Source organism: Lepisosteus oculatus, chromosome 3 (genome assembly GCF_040954835.1).
Source record: "Lepisosteus oculatus isolate fLepOcu1 chromosome 3, fLepOcu1.hap2, whole genome shotgun sequence".
Lineage (NCBI taxonomy): Eukaryota > Metazoa > Chordata > Actinopteri > Semionotiformes > Lepisosteidae > Lepisosteus > Lepisosteus oculatus.
Window position 1 is genome coordinate 23,933,164 of NC_090698.1, and position 21,946 is coordinate 23,955,109.

Consider the following 21,946-nt stretch of genomic DNA (forward strand, 5'->3'; position numbering starts at 1 on the left):
AATTCTTACTTACAGAAAGTCTCTCGATTGTAAAACAAGTGTAAAAAACAAGACAAAGTGCAAACAGTGCATCAAGACAATGTACAAACAAACAATAGACAATGTGCAAGTAAACATGTAGACAGTTTGAATGTAAACAACACAGACGTGTAAACAGTCCAATAGATAAGAACTCATAAAGAGGTAGATGTTGATGGTGTAGGTGTGATCCGAGGGGGATGGCTAAATGTGTTCGCCAGTCTCACTGATTGTGGATAGAAGCTATTGAAGAATCTAGTGGTAAGTGTCCGTATGCTCTTATATCTCTTGCCGAGATTAGTGGGGCAGCGGTCCTCATAGAGCTGTTTAATCTCGGTGAGACCGCAGCCGATGATCTTCTGGGCCATATTGACCATTCTCTGCAGTGCCTTTCTTTTTCGCGAAGAGGTGTTGCCATACCACACGGTGATCCCGTTGGTGAGGACGCTCTCGATGGTGCAGCGGTAGAAGTTCACCAACACATGTATTGGCATCCCCCATCGCTTGAGGCACCTCAAGAAATAAAGGCGCTGCTGAGCCTTCTTCATGATAGAGTCAGTGTTCACAGTCCAGGTTGGATCTTTAGAGATGTGAATTCCCAAAAACCTAAAGCTGGTGACTGTTTCCACTTCCGTTCCATCAATACTGAGTGGGCTGTGAGTGTATGGCCTGTGTCTCCGAAACTCCACTATTAGCTGTTTCGTTTTCTTTATGTTCAAGTCCAGGTTATTGCTATGACACCACCTAAGCAGCTGTACAACTTCATCCCTGTAAGTGGACTCCTAACTATGTTAGGGAAATAGTAAGGAATGGACCCTATGCAGATCCAGGGAACTCCAGAGGAGGAAAACAGAGTTAAACAGGGGATATCCAAAAACAAACTCAAAAGAAGTAGTAAGTCAATAGCTAAGACGTCTTAAAGCAATAATAACCTGAGTGAGATTCCAAAAGTCATGGTCAAAAGCAAGGCTAGAATCCAAAGGCAAAAAGGGAAGCAAAGCCTACAACTCTCACAATAAAACCTAATAGGGAACAGGGAAGGGACAGAGAGCTTGGCTAAAGTAGGTTGGGAAGGGGAGGCGTGGTGGTGAAGAGGTGCTGAGATTGGTTGACGAGGTCTACTGTAGGTAGTCTGAATCTTCCCTGGCTGAGGTAGGTGCCTGTCGATTCGACGCCCCCTGGTGGTTGGATGATGGTACCGTAAGATTCTAGCTTTGGGATTGACTATGGGTTGCTGTGACACTAATCAGTAATAAGTGTAGTTATGATCATGGATGGAAAAATCCTAATTTCCCATTACACTCGAATTGTCATCTATGCAGCGAATTAATTCCATGAGCTATGTCCTCAAAGTGAATTCAGTTCTTTTTTTTTTCTTGAAGCTAATCAAAGCAAATGATGACTGGAAATAATTGAATGGTTGCAGTGTATCTTCAGGAACAGGGATTAACAAAATGAACAGAGTGGGAAACTGTTTAAAGGATAGATTAGTCATTTGTGCTTAGTATTTCTCCGAATGTGAACCTCGCTCATTTTATTACCCTCAAAGCTTTTAATGTGTAGAGGGCTCAGACCGCGTAACAGAAATGTCATCATCCCCCTTTGCTACACATCGTAGACCTCCTGCAGAAATGTTGGTGCGGTAGCCTTCGTGAGTGTCTCAGGAGTGGGGTTTTACAGAAGTGAACCCAGAAGCAACCGTGATCGAAAGTCCACCATACAAGAGTAAAGCTGCGATTGTCGCAGAAACATGCACGACTATGGCAATTGAACTCCGACTTCATAATGCAATCTAAAACAGACATTCTGAATACCCTGAAGTAATTTTGGGTTGTGAGGTACTTCTGTTCTTTGTATCTAAAGAGGACAAGACATTATCATATTCTATAAATATACTGTAGACTAGGGCTGATGTACAGTACGTTATCTGTACAGCATCACAAGTAGAATCTCCTGATATATTTCGTGATTGTTATTGAACGTTTAAATGTTAGGGTGTGTAGCTTACAACTGATCACAAAAGCACCACTCATTCCTGAAGAAATGTAAAAGAAGAAATACTGTACTTTGTGCTTCACCTAAGATCCAAAACCATGTTTGTTTGTTTTTTATCTGTTGATACTGATAAATACAGTTGTTTTTCTTTACACGGTATCTGTTATTCAGTTTATCTAAGCATCCGATAAAATACTAGAGATAATAGAACATTTAACTCTCTACTTTGTAACCGGTCAGTGCAATGTTCTATACAAGTGCCAGGTTTTGTCCGTTTAACAAGCAGAAAAATAGCAGACAAGTATTTTTGGAGAAGGCTAATCAACTAATCTGGAAACCTTTATGCTGTAAACGTAAATATTAGTTTTCTTTTAAGGTCTTTTTTCGTTTTTTACTTTTAATAAAGTAGCTCGGGTGCGTTGATCGCTCATCACTCTCGACTCCTTGGTTAAGTATTTGTACCAGGATAGAATCCGTGTGAAAATTCTCGTGCTCACCCGTGCTTACCTCAATTGCTCTCCTTTCCCTCCCTCTTCCATAAGACGTGTAAATTTTGTGGGTGCCTCTGAATTGTGTATGTGTGCATTGAGGGAGACTTCATATCATGCTTGATATACTGTAGTCCAGCCGTTTGTTGCAACCCTTATCCACCAGGAATTAGGTTTTGATAATACATCTAAATACAGCACTTTTGATTTCATGTCGCTTATAATTTACTTTATACTGTATACAGTACAGTAGATAGTATACGAAATGAGAAATCGAAGGGAGAGAAACAAAATAATAACAAAGATTACATTTCACAAATAATACGGCTCTATGACTACAGCAGGTTTCTGTGAATCCGACCTATATTTAAATCTCATTGTTAAACTAATAATATCATAAAGCTTCCACGCCCAGCTCACATAGAAACAGAAAGCGTCCTGAACAACCGCAGGCGTGGAATACAAACATTACAGACCGGCAATCTTCGGCTTCTAATTTAGATGACCTTTTAAATGGATAAATAACCAATTCCTTTGCTATCTAGGGAAATAATATCTACAACAGTGGAATAATTATTTTAGGTAAGTCGTAAGATGTTGGATAATTATTTAGTATTTACTTCAATGTTCCAGAAGACAGAACGAATCGCAATAAGGTTTCAATTACACGTGTACTGTAGATAGCACTTGAATCATTTGATTTGGTGCAGTATCTTAAACTGGAAAACTGGGGAGAATTAAAAGTTCTGTAAAATATAAAGCGTCTGCCCATGACACACGTGGTTAGATACAGAAAAAAAAACCCCAATAGATTCCATAATATGATTTCTCTGTTAAATTTTATATCTGAGTGTTGTTCATCGTGTCTGTATTTGTTGTGGCAGTGCATACAGTATGATTACTTTTTTTTTTGGTTTATTTTGTAGGCGTTTAATTATCAAGACTTCAGAATCTTTTCATTAACAAACAGATTTTGTTTACAGAAGAGATTTTTAATTCAGTTTAAATCTAACTTACAAAAAACATACAGTATAATAATCACATTGTTCTTCATGATTTCTGGACAATTTACATGCTCAGAACATCAGCAGTGGTCTGGGTGTTTAGCAGCAGTCTCTGTGCTGCTGCCATTTTTCCTTGTGTAATATAATCATTGTCCCATATGGATTATTATCCACAGTGGCTAGTGCCTTGATATGTATTGTAGCCATTTAGCTACAGTAAACCTTGACAATCAAAACTTCTGACACACTAGCAAACTGGTTATTTTCCAGTAGACTTTTCACTCCTTAGTTTTGCAGGAATCACGTCAGATTAATTGCAAGGAATACTGTATGCCAACGTGTCCAGTACTGATGTACATGTTTAAAGAGCATTCATAAGCACTTTTGTTATCACAAAAAGAGGGATCCTGACATTTATCTGTCCCATAAGTAGAACATGAAAGGCTTTGTAAGGACTATGATGATTTTTTTAGCCTTTTAAATAAAATAAAAATCAACAATGTAAATTCTGTTGCTTCTCAATTTGAAACCACTAATTGTATCTTTACCTAATGGCTTCAGCCTTCTGTCTTTTGACACATTGTCAAGCTCCACAGTGATGTACAGGTGATTCAGTGCAAGAGGAGAGGCTGATCCCTTACTGACATCACTGAGAGATTGAGAGCCTGATCACTGAGGCTCCTGGGAAGTCACATGGAAGGCTGATTTACTTTGAGCAGAGCTCCTAGCCTTACCCCTAGCAGTGTTACTAAAGCAGTTGAACTTTTGGAACTCCTGGTCAGAGACACCCAGTTACATTAAACCAGACCCAGACACGATCTGAGGATATGTGAGTCTTAGTTATCAACTTGTTTTGAAGTTGAACATTTATTTACTGGTTGAGTTACTAGGGAGCCCTAGGACAGTGAATTTGAGGGAGAAGGGTGAACATCAAAACATTAGAAAGGCTACAAACCAGAGTGGAACATACAGTATGGCCCATCTAGCCCACTTGGTTGTGAATTGTCATCCAGCAGTTTCTTGAAAGAAGCCTTATTCTTGGCTTAAGCAACATGGCTGCATACTATTGCTTGTTCTTGATTTCCACAACCTTTTGGGAGTGTTTGGGAGTGACTTTAATTTAGTTTCATTTTTGCAACTTCTACTTCATGTTCATAATTCTGCAGTTTTTTAATGGATTTGTGGAAACATATGTCTTACAGAGTTACATTCAGTTCCCAAATATAAGGTTTTGAAATCTGTTTGTTGAGAATGGGGTATTTCAGAAAAGTAAGTGTTATGTAAAAATTTACTGATGTTACTTTCTGATGACAGTGTCAATACCAAGGCTGGGCATTCAAGTGTCAAATGTACATTTTTCACTTTCATACTGCTCAAAAGATAGAATGAGGGGTAATAGTATTTATAGTTATAATACTTTTTCAAATAATTTCAATATCACAATACAGCAATGAACAATCTTAACAGGACACAATACAGTACTGTATGTTCAGAATTCAGTACCTAGAATCCTGACTAGTTTGTACACAAGTGATCACTTCATTCCTGCTTTGGAGTCCTTTTACTGGCTTCCTCTCAGATTTGAAGTTGATTTTAAAATCCTTCTGCTTTCATTCAATACCATATTCAATACCATACTCTAAGGTTATTGGTTTACTCTCTTCCATTCTTTGCTCTTAACTTTATGTCCCCACTCTTCATTTACACTTGATGGTTGACAAGGCCCTTTGTTGTTATATCCCAAAGCTTTAAAACATTTGAAGTATTGTAAATTTTTGTATTGTACGGTATTCTGCAAAGGGGACGTTTACCTATTTATTGAGTATGAAAGGCTGATAATCAAGGGATCACGTTGTTACGCAACCGAATCACTCCATATATTATGATGCTCACATTGTATTTGTTGCATTGTTGTATTTTATTGTTATTTGTCTAGATAATTAAAACAGGAAAGTAACATTTCCTCTACCTCTCGGTGTTTGCATGTGTTTAAAAGAAAGTGCATTGGACTTTTGCTTCTTTCTTGATGCTAGATGTTTGTGATCTATTGTGTTCATGTTCTGTAGGATTGCTTAGGTATAGTAAGCTCTGATCTCAACAAAATCAAAAATATTCTTTAATGCTTTGTCAGTAAACATTTCCAGAATGCTGCTCATGCTACCACTGAAATAACTTTAAATAGCAATCAGATTCTTAAAGCAATGTCAACTCCCTAAATGCCTTGCCTCTATAGGCAACAATCTGATTACACTGCCCTCATTATTTGGCCTGATAAATACATTTGTTGTTTTTTAGTGGGTAGTTCATTTTACGTTTTCATTGTCACTCAGTCACAGTTCTATGTACTGTATGTCTTTACACAAACCAGATTAGATGCAGAAGGGCTTAAGCCATGGGTGTTCAGAATCCACATTGCTAGAGAGAAAATATGAGAATAGCAGCTTATAGTAAGATAGAGTATCACCTATGAAATTAACTAGTGTTTTCATAGTGTGTTGCAATATTTTAGAAGCATGGTAGCTTTGCAAAGTACATTAACAGAAATATCAAAACAAAAAACAAAAACAGAATATCTTCAGCTTCAGTGTCTTCATTTTTGCCCCTTAAAGAAGTGGATAGAGGAGCAAGGCTGCGGTCTCTGTGCAATGTCCCTGCCAACCTTTGCCAGGGGCGGCCACAAATGCTTTGTTTAAGCAAGTCTTAAATGCCATGCTTTAAATCATAATTTGGAACATATGTGAGCTTTGATCAATTTATAAATTAGTCTAATTAAGTCAAGAATAGCCAACTGTGGGTCTTAAGCATTACAGTGTGCTGCTATTTTCATTTCGAAGCATATCTAAACTGCTTAATCGACCAAATCACTTGCTTCATTGCTCAAAATACAAGAAAGGCCCTAGAAACTCAGAGTTCCTGGACCAGGATTTGGCAGCTGTAGCCTGTGTTATGCCATTTGAATGCTGTATCCAAGCTAATGGCAATACTTTCAGGACTGAAGGCTTACACAGGGTGTACATGATTTTAATGCCCCATGTCATTCTCACACACTCACATGTAGGGTAATTTTTCCTAGAGGGCATTTAAACTACCGGTAAGGTTTTTGGACTGTAGGAGAAAATTGGAACACCCCACACTCCATATGAACACAGGGAGAACATACAAACACCACACCAGGATAGCACCCAGGGAACTGAACCATAGTACAACCATGCCACACAGAACAGGGCACTACTCTGCAAATATAAAGTAATGTGTATGGATTATGCATTTTCAGCAGTGCCTTGGTATAATAATGTCTTTTTTTCTGTTTTATAGAAGTTTAAAATGCTGACACAGTGTAACCACCATAACTCCCAGTTAATGAGTGGAATTCTTCACCATCAGAATTCTCAGTTATCTGTGCCACGCATTGGCCCTGCAACAGGTTAGTAAGTAACATTGGCTGGCTGCTGAAATTTCTCATGATATCTTTATCGCTTGTATGTTTTAACAAATTTATTTTTATAACGTGTATTCTACAAAGTTGACTTCACAAAACGTGCTGACAGATGTGAACCTACATTACACAATGCTGTATTTAGTACTGTGTTTATTACACTATTCTTCATGTTAAACCAGCATTGCTATCAGCAGAAATATAAATGCAACTTTGTCAATACTTAATCTCCTGTCACTACAATAGATAATTAAAATATGTTATTTTTAACAATATATTTATTTTCTTGACTGGAGAAAAATGGTAATTTTCTGCTGATTGCCATCTTCAGCTTGTGTTAATTATTCAGAATCAAAGATGGCATTGTAAAAGGTCAAAAAGTAAAACCATTCAAAATATCCACCAACTATGCTTCATGTTTTTAACTGTGCCCCTAGCACACCTTCACACTACCTTCTTCTATCACTTCACAAGCTAGGTGAAAGTTGCTTGGGCCCCGAGCTAGGCCTGCACCTCCTCATTATCATCACAGCTGATTTTCTGAGCATCGTGGGGCCAAAAATGAAAATCTGATGATGCAAAATCTGTACTGTAGAATGTGGGTGGGGTAACAAATCAAAATCAAGATGTTAAAATGCACAATGTTAAAGTGCTCACTGTGTGTGGGCATGCGCTATCACACCTTTCAAGTTTCAAGTCCCAGAATATTCTCATCATCTTGTGAGAGCAGGTATCTTGTCTATATAGTTCAGGTGGGTAGCTGTGTCAGCATGTGTAGGCTGCAAAGGAACAAGTAATAAGTTTATCCCATGCTGAAAGGAGAAGAAAGAAGAAACAATGTTTTGGCAGTGGAGTCTTTACGGCCGAAACATTGTTTTTTCTTTCTTCTCTTTTCAGCATGGAATAAACCTATTACTTGCTTCTTGTCTATATAGTCTACTGTTGCATGGTCTTCGTGTACCCATCCATCAGTCCTGGCCAGAATGTCCTCAGTTGCCCAGACTTTTGTTAACTGCCCAACACACTTGTCCATCACTTTTTATACTGTACCATTTGTACAGTTTACACATAAGATTTTGTATTAAATAAATTTGTATTATACTTCAGTCATTCTCCAACCACATGAGTTGACACCTTTACGACTAAACAAAAACTCAAAGACGAATGTTATTGATTAGTCACTGTTATATAAGGATGATCTCCAATGGTGGGTCAACCATCTATGTACAGCATTTTAGTTTGTGCTACTATGTTGTGAACAAATGACTTTGACTGCTTCAGTAACACGATTTCTACTACACACTGCACTATTAATGACAAAAATGACCCTTCATATTGATTTTTCCCTATATGTTTGATCCCTGATGGCCTTACTTATCAGCCAAAGATTGGTGAGCAGGATTCTGCAGGAAGATGTAATGCAGTTGGATAACAATCCTGGATTCTAAAATTGATCATAAAAACACTCACATTATTCATACAAATTTATACTTCCTCTATCTTCACATTGTATCTCAATGCTTTTATCCCTTAACGCACAATAATTCTGTGATATTACAGCAGCATTTACTATTCTGGATGGAATGACTGTTTCACAGAAATTGCATGTTGCTATGGTGAAAGTCATTAGGTTTAAAATAGATGAGAACTTTGTGAGATGGTTTTAGTACCATGAAGCATCGAGGTTTTGTGCTACTGTATACATAAAATATGAAGAATCATTCAAGAGTGAAAAAGTAAAAGAAATGTTTTGAAAATATGTGTGCTTTTAACATGGTAACTGCAAAAGCCTTTTTTTCTCCTGTGCAAAATTTTCTCAACATCTTTCTTCCTCCAGGTAAACTTTGTTATTACCAAACATTACATTTTTTTTCCTTTTTTTTAACTATACCCCTGTGTCGTTCTTGATACTTATAATTATCCAGCTTCCGAAATTGTAATTGGAAAAATATTCCCTACAAAAATAGGAAACAAAAAGTAATTTCAAACAGAAGCATTTTTCTATGTTGTGCAGAATACAGTACATTTCCAGCCTTATTCAAAGTCAGTTAGGCAAATATCATCTTATACATGTAAAATAAATGCTTTCTCAAAGAATAATTAACAACATACAGATATCTAACTGACATAACCATTTTGTTCAGATATTTCTTTGCAATAGAAAGCACTTGATACCAGTTAATAGTTAATACACAGTCACATATGGCTAAATGATGTATAACTTTGAATTGGTTTATTGTTATTCTAATACAGTTTTTCTCGCAACATTATAGACAAAAGAGATCTACTAATGATTTTGCTTTCTACAGTAATAGAAGACATTTTATTTTACTTTAAATGTTTTTGACTCTTAACAAATGTTTAGAACTTTTTTGTTCTATTCTTATTTTCTCTCAGTATTGATAACACCACCCACCCTCAAAGTTTCACATTCTGCCATCGGGCGAATCCCCAGCATTTCCTCTTTATCCACAGTATTTACTCTTCAGTTAAAGGTTACTGATGCAGGAAAAATAAAGCCATAGACTCCAATCCTGGTCCTGGAGAGCCATGGGATCTTCTTGATTTCGTTCCAGCTGCGCTCTGTTGAAGAATTAAATCAATTTTAGGTTAAAGAATAATGTGATCTTCACATGCTGATTCAAGACTCCAATAAAACCTAAGTGCTGGCAGAAGTGTATATCCAGATGTGGAGTCCACCGCAGTGAACAGTCTAAAGAACAGACACTACAAATACAAATAAGAGAAGATGTCTTAAATCTAAAGTTCTTTATTTAGAATGAACCTTCCAAGTGCATATTGCTTTAAAACTGTCAGATTCTTCTTCGATCTCGAAAGTTGCCATTGTAAACCGGTTTTGAATTGGATATACTCAGAACTGCCTTGCCAAGCTTTAAATACCTGACAGAGTTCAAAGCTGTATTTGCTTGTCTTGATATCATTAAGGCTTCCACTTCAGAGATGTCTCAGTGCCGAGTGGGAAGCCAGGCTGGAATGATCCTCGGGTGAAAATGGAAGCTTGGTCGAAGCCCCATAGGAAGTTTAGAGTGAGCCTGAATCCCAGGCCAAAGCCGTCCTTGTTGAGCAGGAGGGCTCCTTTTGCTGGTGAGTGTGATTTGCTGCTTATGCTGCAGCAGAAATGAGTAGTAAGAATACGCCCTGCGGCTGCTTTCCACCTACCAGTGGGGCAAAGCTATCATTTAACAGCGTGCAGATTCTTTTTAAGTCTCTTCACAATCCTACTTGTACTGAATTACTGCCGTTTTGCTGGATTAAGCCTCGTGGATTGGACATGCGGTTGTTCATGAGATAAGGAAGAAAGTAGTTTCCACTCATTAAAGGGACACATTTGGAAAATGAGTTACAGTGTATGGCAGTACTGTTGCCTCACAGTCCCAGATTCCCAGGTTTGAGTTTGGTTTTAAGTATGCAGTATGTCTTGTGTGGAGTATGCATGCCCCCCACATATTCATGTTGGTTTTCTCTAGTTTTCTCCCACTTCCCAGCCTAATTCTGGCTAGATTTGATTGGCTACTTTCCAAGGCCCTGCAGGGAATTCTGTGTAGGATGTTCCATCCAAAGGGAGAATAGTTTATGTTCTTAATTCCTTCTTGTGTCCTATGCTATACTGGGGTGAGCTTTGTCTTGACCCTTACCAGAGATGTCCTTTTAGAAAAATGACCATTGCATTTTTCAGGGGACACTCCTTTATCATGCAGAAAATGCATGTGATTTCCAAGATGATTTGTAGTTCTGGTGTGTGATAGTTACCATATTACTCTGTTTCTGATTTACTAGCATATTCACTTCAGTTGTGTGGCCTTTCTTTCACCAGAACGAACAATGAGTGCAGGTTTCAGTGGGTACGATAAAAAAATTGGACAAATGGACATTCTGCCCCAGTACAGTTCTTTCAGTGATCCTCATCTTTTTAATTACTATGCTCGGAAGTTTGGCTATGAGCTTGCTCCTAGACCTCCTCTTTCTGTAAGTATTATAGTTTTCCTTTAATGTTACCAATGATTAACATTTGTTCTAATTCAACTAATTGAAGAGTTGGGCTAATTAAATGATTGAATTAAATGATTACACAAATTCCCTATCTGTTCACAACTATACATACTGAATACTGTATATCTCAACTTTACATTTTACAATACAGAATATTGTACAATGTTAAAATGGAGATGCACCAATAAGCCCTCAGAATGAACAAAAATACATTTAATTAATTATACTATTCTTTATAATGTAACGGTAAATAATTATCACTGTATGGTCGGCCTCATAATCAAATTGAGGAGATCAGGAAAACCTGTCAGATAAGACATCTCAATAGAACCTTAGAATTACAGTTAACATGTACAGTATCTTTTTCGGTCTTCAAATGAATCTCAATTAGACTTGGTTTACAAAGCAATCAAACATATAGTATTTCACAGGGTAAAATAATAATAGTAACCATTAAAATTCAGACACATAGAAGTGCCAAGTAGTCTTCAAGACTATATTTGTCTTTTTTCAGATTAAAAAAAAACATTATATAGTATAATGTAAAAATTGTAAAGGAGTATTAAAGTAATTCATGGACCTAAAGATAGGTATTGAACGAAATTTTCATATTTTCTATGGCTGTGAACTAAGATTGTGATTTCACGATCCAGAGCTCTAATGACAATCTGTGATCTCTTGAAAAGTGCAGACAGGAGAATTTAAATAAATAGTTTTGGTAGAAAGCAGTTTTGGTGATCACTTCATAAACTAACATGGGCATTCAGACTTCAGCTGGTGTTTGTCTTGCAGGCCAGGCGCCCAAAGAGCGCACCTGTACCAAACTATCGGCATGGCATCTCCAGTTCAGGGTCCACCAAGGAGGGCAAAGTGCTTTACAAAGTAACAGTGAAGACTGCAGACATGAAACATGCCGGCACAGATGCCCGGGTAATGCCAAGAGGCCGAAGCTGCGATAAACAGCTCTCACCTTTGTTTCCTATGAAATGAAATCTGCTCCTTGTGTTTTTTACGATTTTTTGTTAGGATTTTTGACACAAAAAGAGTTATGAATAAATTACTTACAAAAAATATGTGTAAAAAATCAAATGCTTCAAAATGTCTTTTGCTTTACCTTTTAGGTATATATACGTATGAAAGGCTCCAAAGGTAAATTCAATAAGAAGAGACTTTTTAAACACTCTGGCTCCAACAAATCTAGTCACACCAGCTCTTTCCAGTTCGCTGCGGGATCCTGCCACACGTTCAATTTGTTTGGGCCAGACATTGGAGATATCAAGAGCATTTTTCTGGAGGTAATTGAATAAATTATTTCTCATTCATGCATCTATATACAGTAAGAGGTCACAGCTTTTAAGCTGCTATCATTTTAGCAACTCGAGAGAAAAACTCCAGTGCTGTTTATTTTACTCCCTGTTTTATTCAAATGCTGCAGTTTTTACTTGTTGGTTAGAAGCAAGCAAATATGTTTATGAATCTGTTGTCAATTTATGTAATAGTCCGTGCTCACTATTGATGAGTTACTATAGAAACGATCACATTTCCTGTGCATTAAAATGTGTCAAGGGAATATTGCACATTCACTGAATTAGCTGGTTTTATTAGTTTGTATTCATAGAAACGGAATGGATGAACAGCTGTCTATGCACTGTTTCCCAGTACAATTTGTAGTGCATTCATTCCAACCAATGTTTATTCCAGTTTTCTCTACTGGAAACCCTTTTATGCCTGTCTGCTTAATTAAAATCATTTATCATTTTTAAATTATTTTATGAGAACAAATCTTAACGATACTATAAAAACATAAACACAAAACATATTTCCAATTTCAAAATTAAAAAACCTTCTCCCACCCTCTTCTAGAACTGATTTCTACTGAAGTTCTGAATGTTGAAGTAATTAAAACAGGGGACTGCTGTGTGAAAATACTACAACAGAATAAGTGTGAAAGACTAATAAATGGGTACTGTTGCCCCATACCTGTATCCATACAATAGGTTACTAAAAATGTATGAGTGGTCCAGTATTTGTTTTATGGGCCAAAATAGTATCATGAACACAAATTCTCCTCTTTCTTTAAGCACGATGGCCTGCAGAAGGATCAGGCTTGGTTTGTGGAGGAGGTGTCTGTCACCAACACAGTGAGAGACAAGAGCTGGAGTTTCCCCTGCCAGAGCTGGCTGTCCCTGTTTCACACGGACTGCCAGCTGGGCCGAATCTTTACTCCAGCGGGCAGCAGAGACCTGGATCTGCCACCGCACCCCCATCCCAAGCGCACAGGTCAGCTAACACTTCCAGCTCCCAGCACTTCTTCCCAGTGCCATGTCTCCTTCCTTTTTCTCTTTCTAATGTGCTTTCAATTCAATGTGGTACATGCATCCAGATATTTAGCAGATTTTTGGATTCATACTTTATTTCAGATTATAGGTATTTATAGATGAAATACCTCTTTATTTATTCAGTAGTGGCACTGTCTGCCCTGCCCATTTCATGGAGGTACACTTTTGCAGTCACATTACCACTTTCCTCACACCAACAGATGCAGGAGAAACCACTGTGCTGTTAAAATGAGTATTCATAATGTACCTACGGGTATATTTGTTGTACAGTATATAAGTTAAAAGCCATTAACTTAATGTCTTGTGTGCATCACTCTTATGACCAATATTGCAATATTGAGACTTTAGTCTCAGTGGGAAATTTACATTTTTTTGAGTGAGGGTTTGCTGGTAAACCAAAAGGCTAATATATATTTTTTGTGGGTAAAAAGTACAAATTTCACTAAGTCAGTGTATGTATTTTTAGTATGATGTGGATTTTATTGCCACTCTCTCAGTCGTGTGTGCTAGCATCATAGCAGCACACACGATTGTACTTTACAAGTGTAGGAAACTGATTGACATCTGGCTGAGCTTTAGACTTGAATGTTCTCAAAAGGTTTAATTTTGGCATTTCTAATATAAGTACATTTTTAGCAATTGCAAGCTGCAGAGTGCAACATTTTGTATCTCATGCCGAGAGTAGCCAGTTTACTATGGCATTTTAAATTTTCTGAACATAAAATACTGTAATGCACGTAACCAGTCAAAAAACAAAGCTTAAAATAAACAGAAGAAGCCCCAATTCTATATTTTATTTTTATAGAATTTTCTTGCTTTTATAGTAAAATGCATATTGATCATTATCTGTACAAATGGAAATTTGTGATGGGAATTTACAGACCACCTCACGTGAATAACTTGAGTATTGAAAATAAGTAGATCATTTGCAAATGCCCTCTAGATTTCCATTCTGTCTTTTAGTTGAATTTCCACTTCTGTATAACAATAATCTGCCATTTTATTTCACCAGTTTCACGATTCTTTGAACAATAAAATTGTATTTCATATTTCTATAAATAATAAAATAATATAGTCCTGTATGATTCATTATGAGATTACAGATTAAGTGAAATGGCAATTTGTAGGGTGGAATGTAAATACTGGAGAGAATGACTTTATATTTGCCTTGTTGGTTCATATTGTATCAGCTTTCTTAGTGATTGTGTCTGAAGGAATACACCTCAGAAAACTGAAACCACTTTCCAGTATTGTACTTGACTGTAGAGCTTGACTGCGACTAACCTCTGATCTTTAGAAAAGCTACACCTCTGTGAATACTTCCTTTAATTTCACCAGTCATTTGAAGATGTTCCGTGTCTCGTACACAGAGCGTGGTTTCCTTATTTACATTAATGATACTCTTACTAAGTTTACCCCTATGATAGGTGTCATGTTACATCTGAAAAAAATGTCCAATGATCTCTTCAGTTCTCTTATATTTACCATCATATCATGCTTATGCTAGTACTTGACAGCATCTAATTTTTATCATTACCTTTAACAGATACTAAGAAACACTTTTTTCAACATTTGCCAGCTGCTATGGCATTTGAACAATGAGTATCCAACACTAATTATTTTAAATAAATACTATAAAATAACATCCATATTAACCTGTAATAACACTACTGTTCAACACTTTGGCAACATTGTACAGCTTTGATAAACTTTCACCAGGTTTAAATAAAATATAAACTGTAATAAACAATATTACAGTGAAAAGATATTTTCCTACTTAGGATCTAGAAATGACTTAACAGTCTTAAATTACATTTCCTAACCCTAGTTTAAAACTATTTCATAACTGCTCTCCATCCTGAACATCTGGCTGTATGACAGAGTTGTCCATTTGGATGTCATCATACTCCTCCCTCTCCCTGTTAGACTAACAGGAAAAACTCATCTTGACTTTTTGACAACAAATAACCTAATGTCAGCAACATAGAAGAGTAATGACTACATTTCTTTCGAAAGTTCTGGGGTTAGGATAGTCTTGTTTCCTTTAAGTTGTAATGAAGTCATTACCTCTTGGGAATGCAGCATGCCCCAGCTTTTGTGAACAGAAACTTTAGCACATATCATAACATTCACAAACTAGAAGCAGACAGGTGTGTAGGGTGAAGTCTGTGTTATTTCTAAACGGAGATCTTCGAACATACAGTACAGCCAAATTCCATCAACTGATGGAGGATGTGCTATCATTTAAGACTGGACATAGAGTTGACGATTCACAGGCTCTTCAAAAAGAGAGGGGCCAGATTGCTGCATGCATTTTGCAAGACATCTGGGCATTAAAGAGTGCCTGAATTAGCAGGACACAATACTGAAAGCCACAACTGTCCTTGGTGCAGTGGAAAATAGTGGCTCTATGCAGTGGAGATGAAGAAGTGTATGTCCTTGAGGTCAATGGACAAAAAAACAGTCCCCATTCTGTTCACAATGGAAGAGAAGATGCATTTGTCAACATGTGGAAATGCAAGAACTTGAGATTCACATGAACATTCTTGTGATCCAGCAGAAGGGACCTATGGAGAAGACATACATTAGTAGCTCCTGAGTTCCAGGGAGGGTTGACAACATAAGGTGTACTGAAAGAAAAGAGCAGACAGCCTGGCATGTGAAGAGAACCAGTTGTTTCAGGTAGAGAATTTGATCTTGTAGAGCTGCTTATACCAGAAGTGGCGAGAAAGCAAATCAAGCCCTGGCTTGGAGAACACGAATGTGCAAAGACAAGCCTGGCAACACTGAGTGCAAGGACCGTCTGTCTTCGACAAGACAAGACCAATGCCAAGTGCTAGAAAAGATTGATGCAGAGTCGTGGGCACAGAGAATTTGTATGTCAGAGGGGAGAAGTACAAGATTACAATTTGACCTCCTTCTGAATTTCTGAAGAGATATGAGTCAGCAAGACACAAGCGTTCATAAGAGAAGCTGGTTTCTGAGCATTCCTGTCTGTCAAATGTACAGCCTTCTGGCATCATGAAACCAATAACAAAAAGCACAACAAACCCCATGGAAACAGAATGAAAGTAAAGGCTACAACAGAAACATTAAAATGATGGCTTGCTCTGAGACAAGTGAACAGATATATTTACTTGAATGAACTTGAACTTGAATTATGCAAGCATATGAACAATTATAGATGTCTACACCAAAAAATTATAACTGACAATACAGCAAAAATACAATATATAGTTCCTTGCTGAACATGCAATGTTATGAGCATTCCATGTTCTACTGTATGTGCAAATATCTTTTAAAAAAGGAAATATGCAATTTCACCTAATGTGCTAAAGAGAACAATGTTTGTAAAAATCAGCCGCAGATTTGTGTGCTTATTCAATTTTCAGAGATGTCAACATATGGAATGCAATTAAATCAATGGCATATACTGCTGACATTATTCAATTGTTCTCACTCAATATTTTTCCTCTTTATAAAGGAAAAATGGAAGGTACTATAGGCTTTTACTGACATATTGTATTAGCTGTTTACTTTTACACTCATGACTATTACAAATGCGGTAGATATGTGTTTTGTAGTCCTCTTTTAGAGTGGAGCAAATTATATAAATGATGAGATAAACCTTACAATGTGGTAAAGGTAATGAAGCAGCTACTGCAACATGGGTTTTTGATCAAGTTTTTGAAAATTCTGATTGATGTGACAAGTTTGGTTTCTTGTCACCCAATCTGAACTATGTTTATTATCAAAATTGTAATAAAAGTAGAAAACACTAGTGGAACCATTAGGTAAATTGGTTATACTCATAACCTAGACAACATCAATAATAAGAGTGTATTGCACATGCAAAGAGAAATTCATGATGATATACAGCATAGTATAGCAAAGTACCCTATATTTTAAAGAGCTCATTATAATCGTGTGTGTTTTATTACTCATGAATGACATACTTTTGGTTTTCATTGTCATTCCTCTTGGATTACCTTAGAACCACTTTACAAAATTCATTAATTGCCCATGTTCTGAACTTTTAAAAACCAAAGCTGACATATTTTTTCATTTACTAACACATTAGTATTGAAGGTATTATCTTATTCTTTTCAAGTGCTCAAATGAATTGAGTGAGTTTTCAATCTGGTGTGCCTGTCTTGGAGATTCCTGTGCAGCATTACATCATTCTAGAAAATGGAACACTTGGATTCACAACCACAAAAGGACATGACAGTTGATTGATGTGTTACGGCATAAATGGAAAATTTGACTCCTGACGAGATGGTATCCCTCAGTAGTGTTGCATTACAGCAAGGGGCTTCCTGACAGAACTTAAACCAATACTAATCTAGTCAGTGTGGGGCAATCTGATTGTCTGTACAACATGATACTCAGCTCTATAAATAGGTACGTATTTTTCAGCTGCGTGCTTACTAAACCTGCTGTAGGTTTCCAGTGTTGCTCGAGATGCTTTCCAAAGATACTGCATCATAGTGTATTGATCCTTTTGATCAAGAATGCTGGGATAGGAGCATAGTTCAGGTATTTGTTATCTCTTCAGGTTTAATTATTTACTGTAATAATAATGAAACAATTTACCACTGTGATGATAAATGAAAATATAACAATTAAAAATGATAGATATGTGTAGACAACAGAAATAGATTGCAACATCAGAAAAGTATATTCATATATTTAACTATTTTCCAGTTCTATAAACATATGTTATTACAGATAATTCCTCTTTACTATGCTGGGTATCCCAGCTATACCCAAAGTACTGTACTTTTTTTCTAATTACCATTCGATTTAAAGAACAATGTTTTAATAATTTTATATAAAGGTGGCATCTTTAGTTTAAATTAACAACAATTATATTAATTTGAAGAAAAGGCTGTAGAAAAATCTAATAACAATTTTAAAGTATAACCATGGTCTTTTAATTAAAAAAAATAATACATATATTTGTGTATACAACATTTACATTTACTGTATCATTAACACATTTCAATTCTTATTTACAGTATATCATTTACATTTTCTGTATCGTTTATAACTCTGGGAATTCCAACTGAATCCTTGAAGAATCCAAGGATTAAAATAGCAAAATTGGTTTTAGAATCAAACTTACGTATTGCAGCTTTTGGTGCTTTGATCACAGTTGTGCTTACATACTGTAGCTCTGTCTTCACTTTTTCTTTCTTTTCATGTTCCTTCACAGCACTCATCATTTTTTAAACAGGCCTGATTGCAAACAGAAGGTTCTTCATTGCCTGACCGTAACTGTAAAAGAGCAAAGGTGCTGTGCCCTCCATCTAGTATTTACTTCTCTTGTCTTTCCCATGAGGTAATTGGTACGTCACAGACAGTTGCGTGGCTCAGGCTATAATATTCAACTTTTAGGATCGCTGCCTGGTGTTAGAAAGAGACGCACGGCTCTAAAGAAGGCTTAACTTAACACTATAGAGCAACAAGCAAGAAAAACTGACTAAAATGTGCTGGAGAAGAAGTTTCAAGATAACAAGTTCTCATACTGGTAGGTTTTAAAATTCCATAAGCAGTAAATAAAATATGCACTATTAATACTAAGAATATATACTGTATATCTTAGAACTTGTTTAACTAGCTAACTATGAGATTGAGCTGTTGGCTTTTAAAAGCTTTCTATACTGTATTCTTGCATTTTTTATTTCCAATTTATACATGAATTAAGGGATGCTTTGAACTGTATGTTTGCGCTAAGGAAACATTTTCACTTGTTTTCAGATTTTGGTCTCTAACTTTTATAAAATCTTTTTAGACGTGATTAATTTTATACAATTTATTTAAACTACCTGGAAAGATCTAAACATATTTAAGAGATTCCACTGAAATACCTGTATTTAAACACTTTTTTCCCTTTTAAATACATGGTTGATGATAATATTTCTTGTGTTTCTACAATTCTGACTCTGACATTGTATCTTTATACTTGTGAGTATGCTTCTTAAAATAATTGGAGACAGGATTGTAATAAGAGGCAGTTCTAATGCTATTTAACCTCAAATAATTTAATAACTTTAAACTTTAATAATACAATAACTTTTTAAACAATTGTTTGCACTGTACAAAATAATATTAATAAAATGTTCTACCATTGTAAGCTTTTATAGTTGTAATTCCATCTCTGTTATCGTAGTTTGTTAACTGTCCTGCAACGTATTGTGTTGCCACCTGATTTTAAGTTTTTAAATGATTATTATTATGGGCAAATAATAGTCACAAGAACATATAATAATCTAATAATATTTATAATAATACCTGATAGGTTTTAAAGCCTACTCATTTTGTTTAATCTACAGAAACAAATGAAGCAGTTTTAAAGTATCAGTTTCAACAGCATGTCTGAGTAGCTTTTTCCAGTCTCCAACAACACTATACTCCCAAAACATCAAACTGAAAAGAGTTTCATGTGACTGTTTTCGTGTATTATTTTTTTGCTTGACAATTCTCTCCCCTGACACTGAGCTTTCTGCTGCCGATTTTGAAAGTCTTAATATGGATCTCTACCTTGAGGGGCTCTCCCAGGATGTGTCTGAAGATATTTGCTAGCCTTGTACTATCCCACTGTGAAATTGGAGGTCTGTCTTAGCCCCCAGTTAACAGATGGTGGCAGCTCTGCTCCTGTGGAATCAGACCATGACACCCCACCACCCCTCCTATTCAGCTGCTGGGTTTCTTGTACCCTCTAGTGGCGACACTGAATGAGTGCTTATGCCCTGTTCTTTGGAACTGTTTGCCATGGCTGGAGCCCAGTTCCAACTAGATGATGGGAATGGAGGCTCCAACCACCACCTTCTCAGACCATCCACACCTGAATATGGTACCTCAGCCATATTCTTCCATATATAAATTTCCAGCCAAAGACACACACAACCTGTGCCTGCACTGCCTGAGCCCTGATCCTGCGATGGCAGCCTTGCAGTATTTGTCCGCCTGTCTATTAATTGCACGTTTCAGGCCACAATGTAAACATGCTGCTCACTGGTGCAGTAGGCCACATTTCTCAAACCTTTCCTCAAAAAGCAGTGATGTTCCACGATCATGTCACCTGGGTTGACCCAGCCAGAGCCAGAATGTCATCACCTGGTCATCACCTTGGAGGTACCAGAGAATTTGTTTTCTCTATGACAGGCAGTAGATAGTACTGTAGATAGCAGGGTTCTGCAGCCCCGACAAGCACTGTGGCCCCTCTTTCTAGGCTTCAAACAGGAGTGCATACATATTGTTTTAAGAAACCCAGCTACAGATAGTGAGTGTTTTTTGGTGGTTTTACTATGCCCTCATTCTCATGAAAAAGTCATTCCTGTTACAAATGAAGAGTTTTTTCTCTCTCTCCATTGAACATACAGTAGTTGTCATTACATTGCAGTTGTTTGGATCTTTTAGTTTCAAGAGCTCCTTGGCAAAGGAGATTTTTCAAATTGTAGTTTTCTGCCAGCTTTCTCTGTCGACACAGTGTTGCAATGTCAGTGTTGCAATGCAAGAATTGAACAGCCCATGAGCTATGTTAATGGCCAGGGCAAGCTAGATAATTCTGCTGTGACCCTTCATGCTTTTTGAAAGCATTGTGATTTTGCTGCTGTTTATGATTGTTAGCCATCCCTTGAGAAACCAGGCTTAGAAATTCTGCCTGGCTTCTCAAGTGCCACAACTATTATGAAAGAGGGCAATTTCAGTCATCCCCATGTGTTTAATTAACTGTCTTCCCTAAAACAGTGGAGGATTACGCCTGGACTGCAGACAAGTTTACAGAGGTCTTTGCAGAGGTTATTGTTCTTGCCCCTTCTAATTAAAACACAGAACCTGAAACCGCATTTCCATGTACAAGCTTATATCAGATTGCTGCAACTGTTTTCCCTCAATAATATTTGCATATGAAAGGAAGTGTTTGTATTATATTTCTTGGAAATTTGAACCCCACTCAGATACATCATGGCTATTGAAACTTTTTGTAAATGTGTTAATGTGGTGCCAAGACTCCTCGTGATGATCTATTTATCTAGAAGTAAATGAAACACTTTTTTATTTTTAAAAAAAATTTTCTTAGTTTTAATGTCAGTCTATAACTGGGCTGAGCATACCTGGAGATCCATACTTACCCAGTCTGCTATAGAGCCAGGCTGAATATTTTACACCTATAGAAATCTAACTTGCTTGGAATTGCTTGAATGATATAGTTGAGTTTTATAGTAGGATTCACATTAACCAGCCATTCCAGACTGCCATTCCATACAAGCAGTCCCAGTACTTTATGTAATAAAAACTGCTCCAAAACATCAGAGGAATAATATTTTCCAAACATTGGAGATTTCTTTGTAGGCAAATCCATCTAGAAATTGACATCAATATTTCTATTGGATTAAAAGAGAAGCATTCACAAGCTTGTTTGTTTACAATGTGATAAGGCCGCACCTTGTCACTGGAAGTTTTGTTGCCTCGTTCTGAATTCCGGATCATTGCGCTATGCACACCTAGAAGTATTTTGTGATGTACAGTAAATTGGAGGGTTTACAAATGACTGTGTACATTTTACTTTTATTGGGGTTTGAAATGCACTCATCAATGCTGATTCTTTCTAACCCCCAAATAATGCTGAAAATAACATTGCAGTTCCCC

General features: G+C 36.8%; 1 protein-coding gene across 1 annotated transcript in view; it reads left to right on the forward strand.

Moving 5' to 3' along the window:
* Positions 1-2,969: 2,969 nt before the first annotated feature.
* loxhd1a (lipoxygenase homology PLAT domains 1a) overlaps positions 2,970-21,946 on the forward strand; it is an 86,304-nt gene continuing 67,327 nt past the window's right edge. The window contains exons 1-7 of the mRNA XM_015339037.2: positions 2,970-3,083; positions 6,821-6,929; positions 9,888-10,046; positions 10,777-10,928; positions 11,745-11,882; positions 12,074-12,247; positions 13,034-13,232. Coding sequence (XP_015194523.2) covers positions 6,830-6,929; positions 9,888-10,046; positions 10,777-10,928; positions 11,745-11,882; positions 12,074-12,247; positions 13,034-13,232 — 922 coding nt within the window. The 5' untranslated portion in view covers positions 2,970-3,083; positions 6,821-6,829. The remainder of the gene's footprint in view (positions 3,084-6,820; positions 6,930-9,887; positions 10,047-10,776; positions 10,929-11,744; positions 11,883-12,073; positions 12,248-13,033; positions 13,233-21,946) is intronic.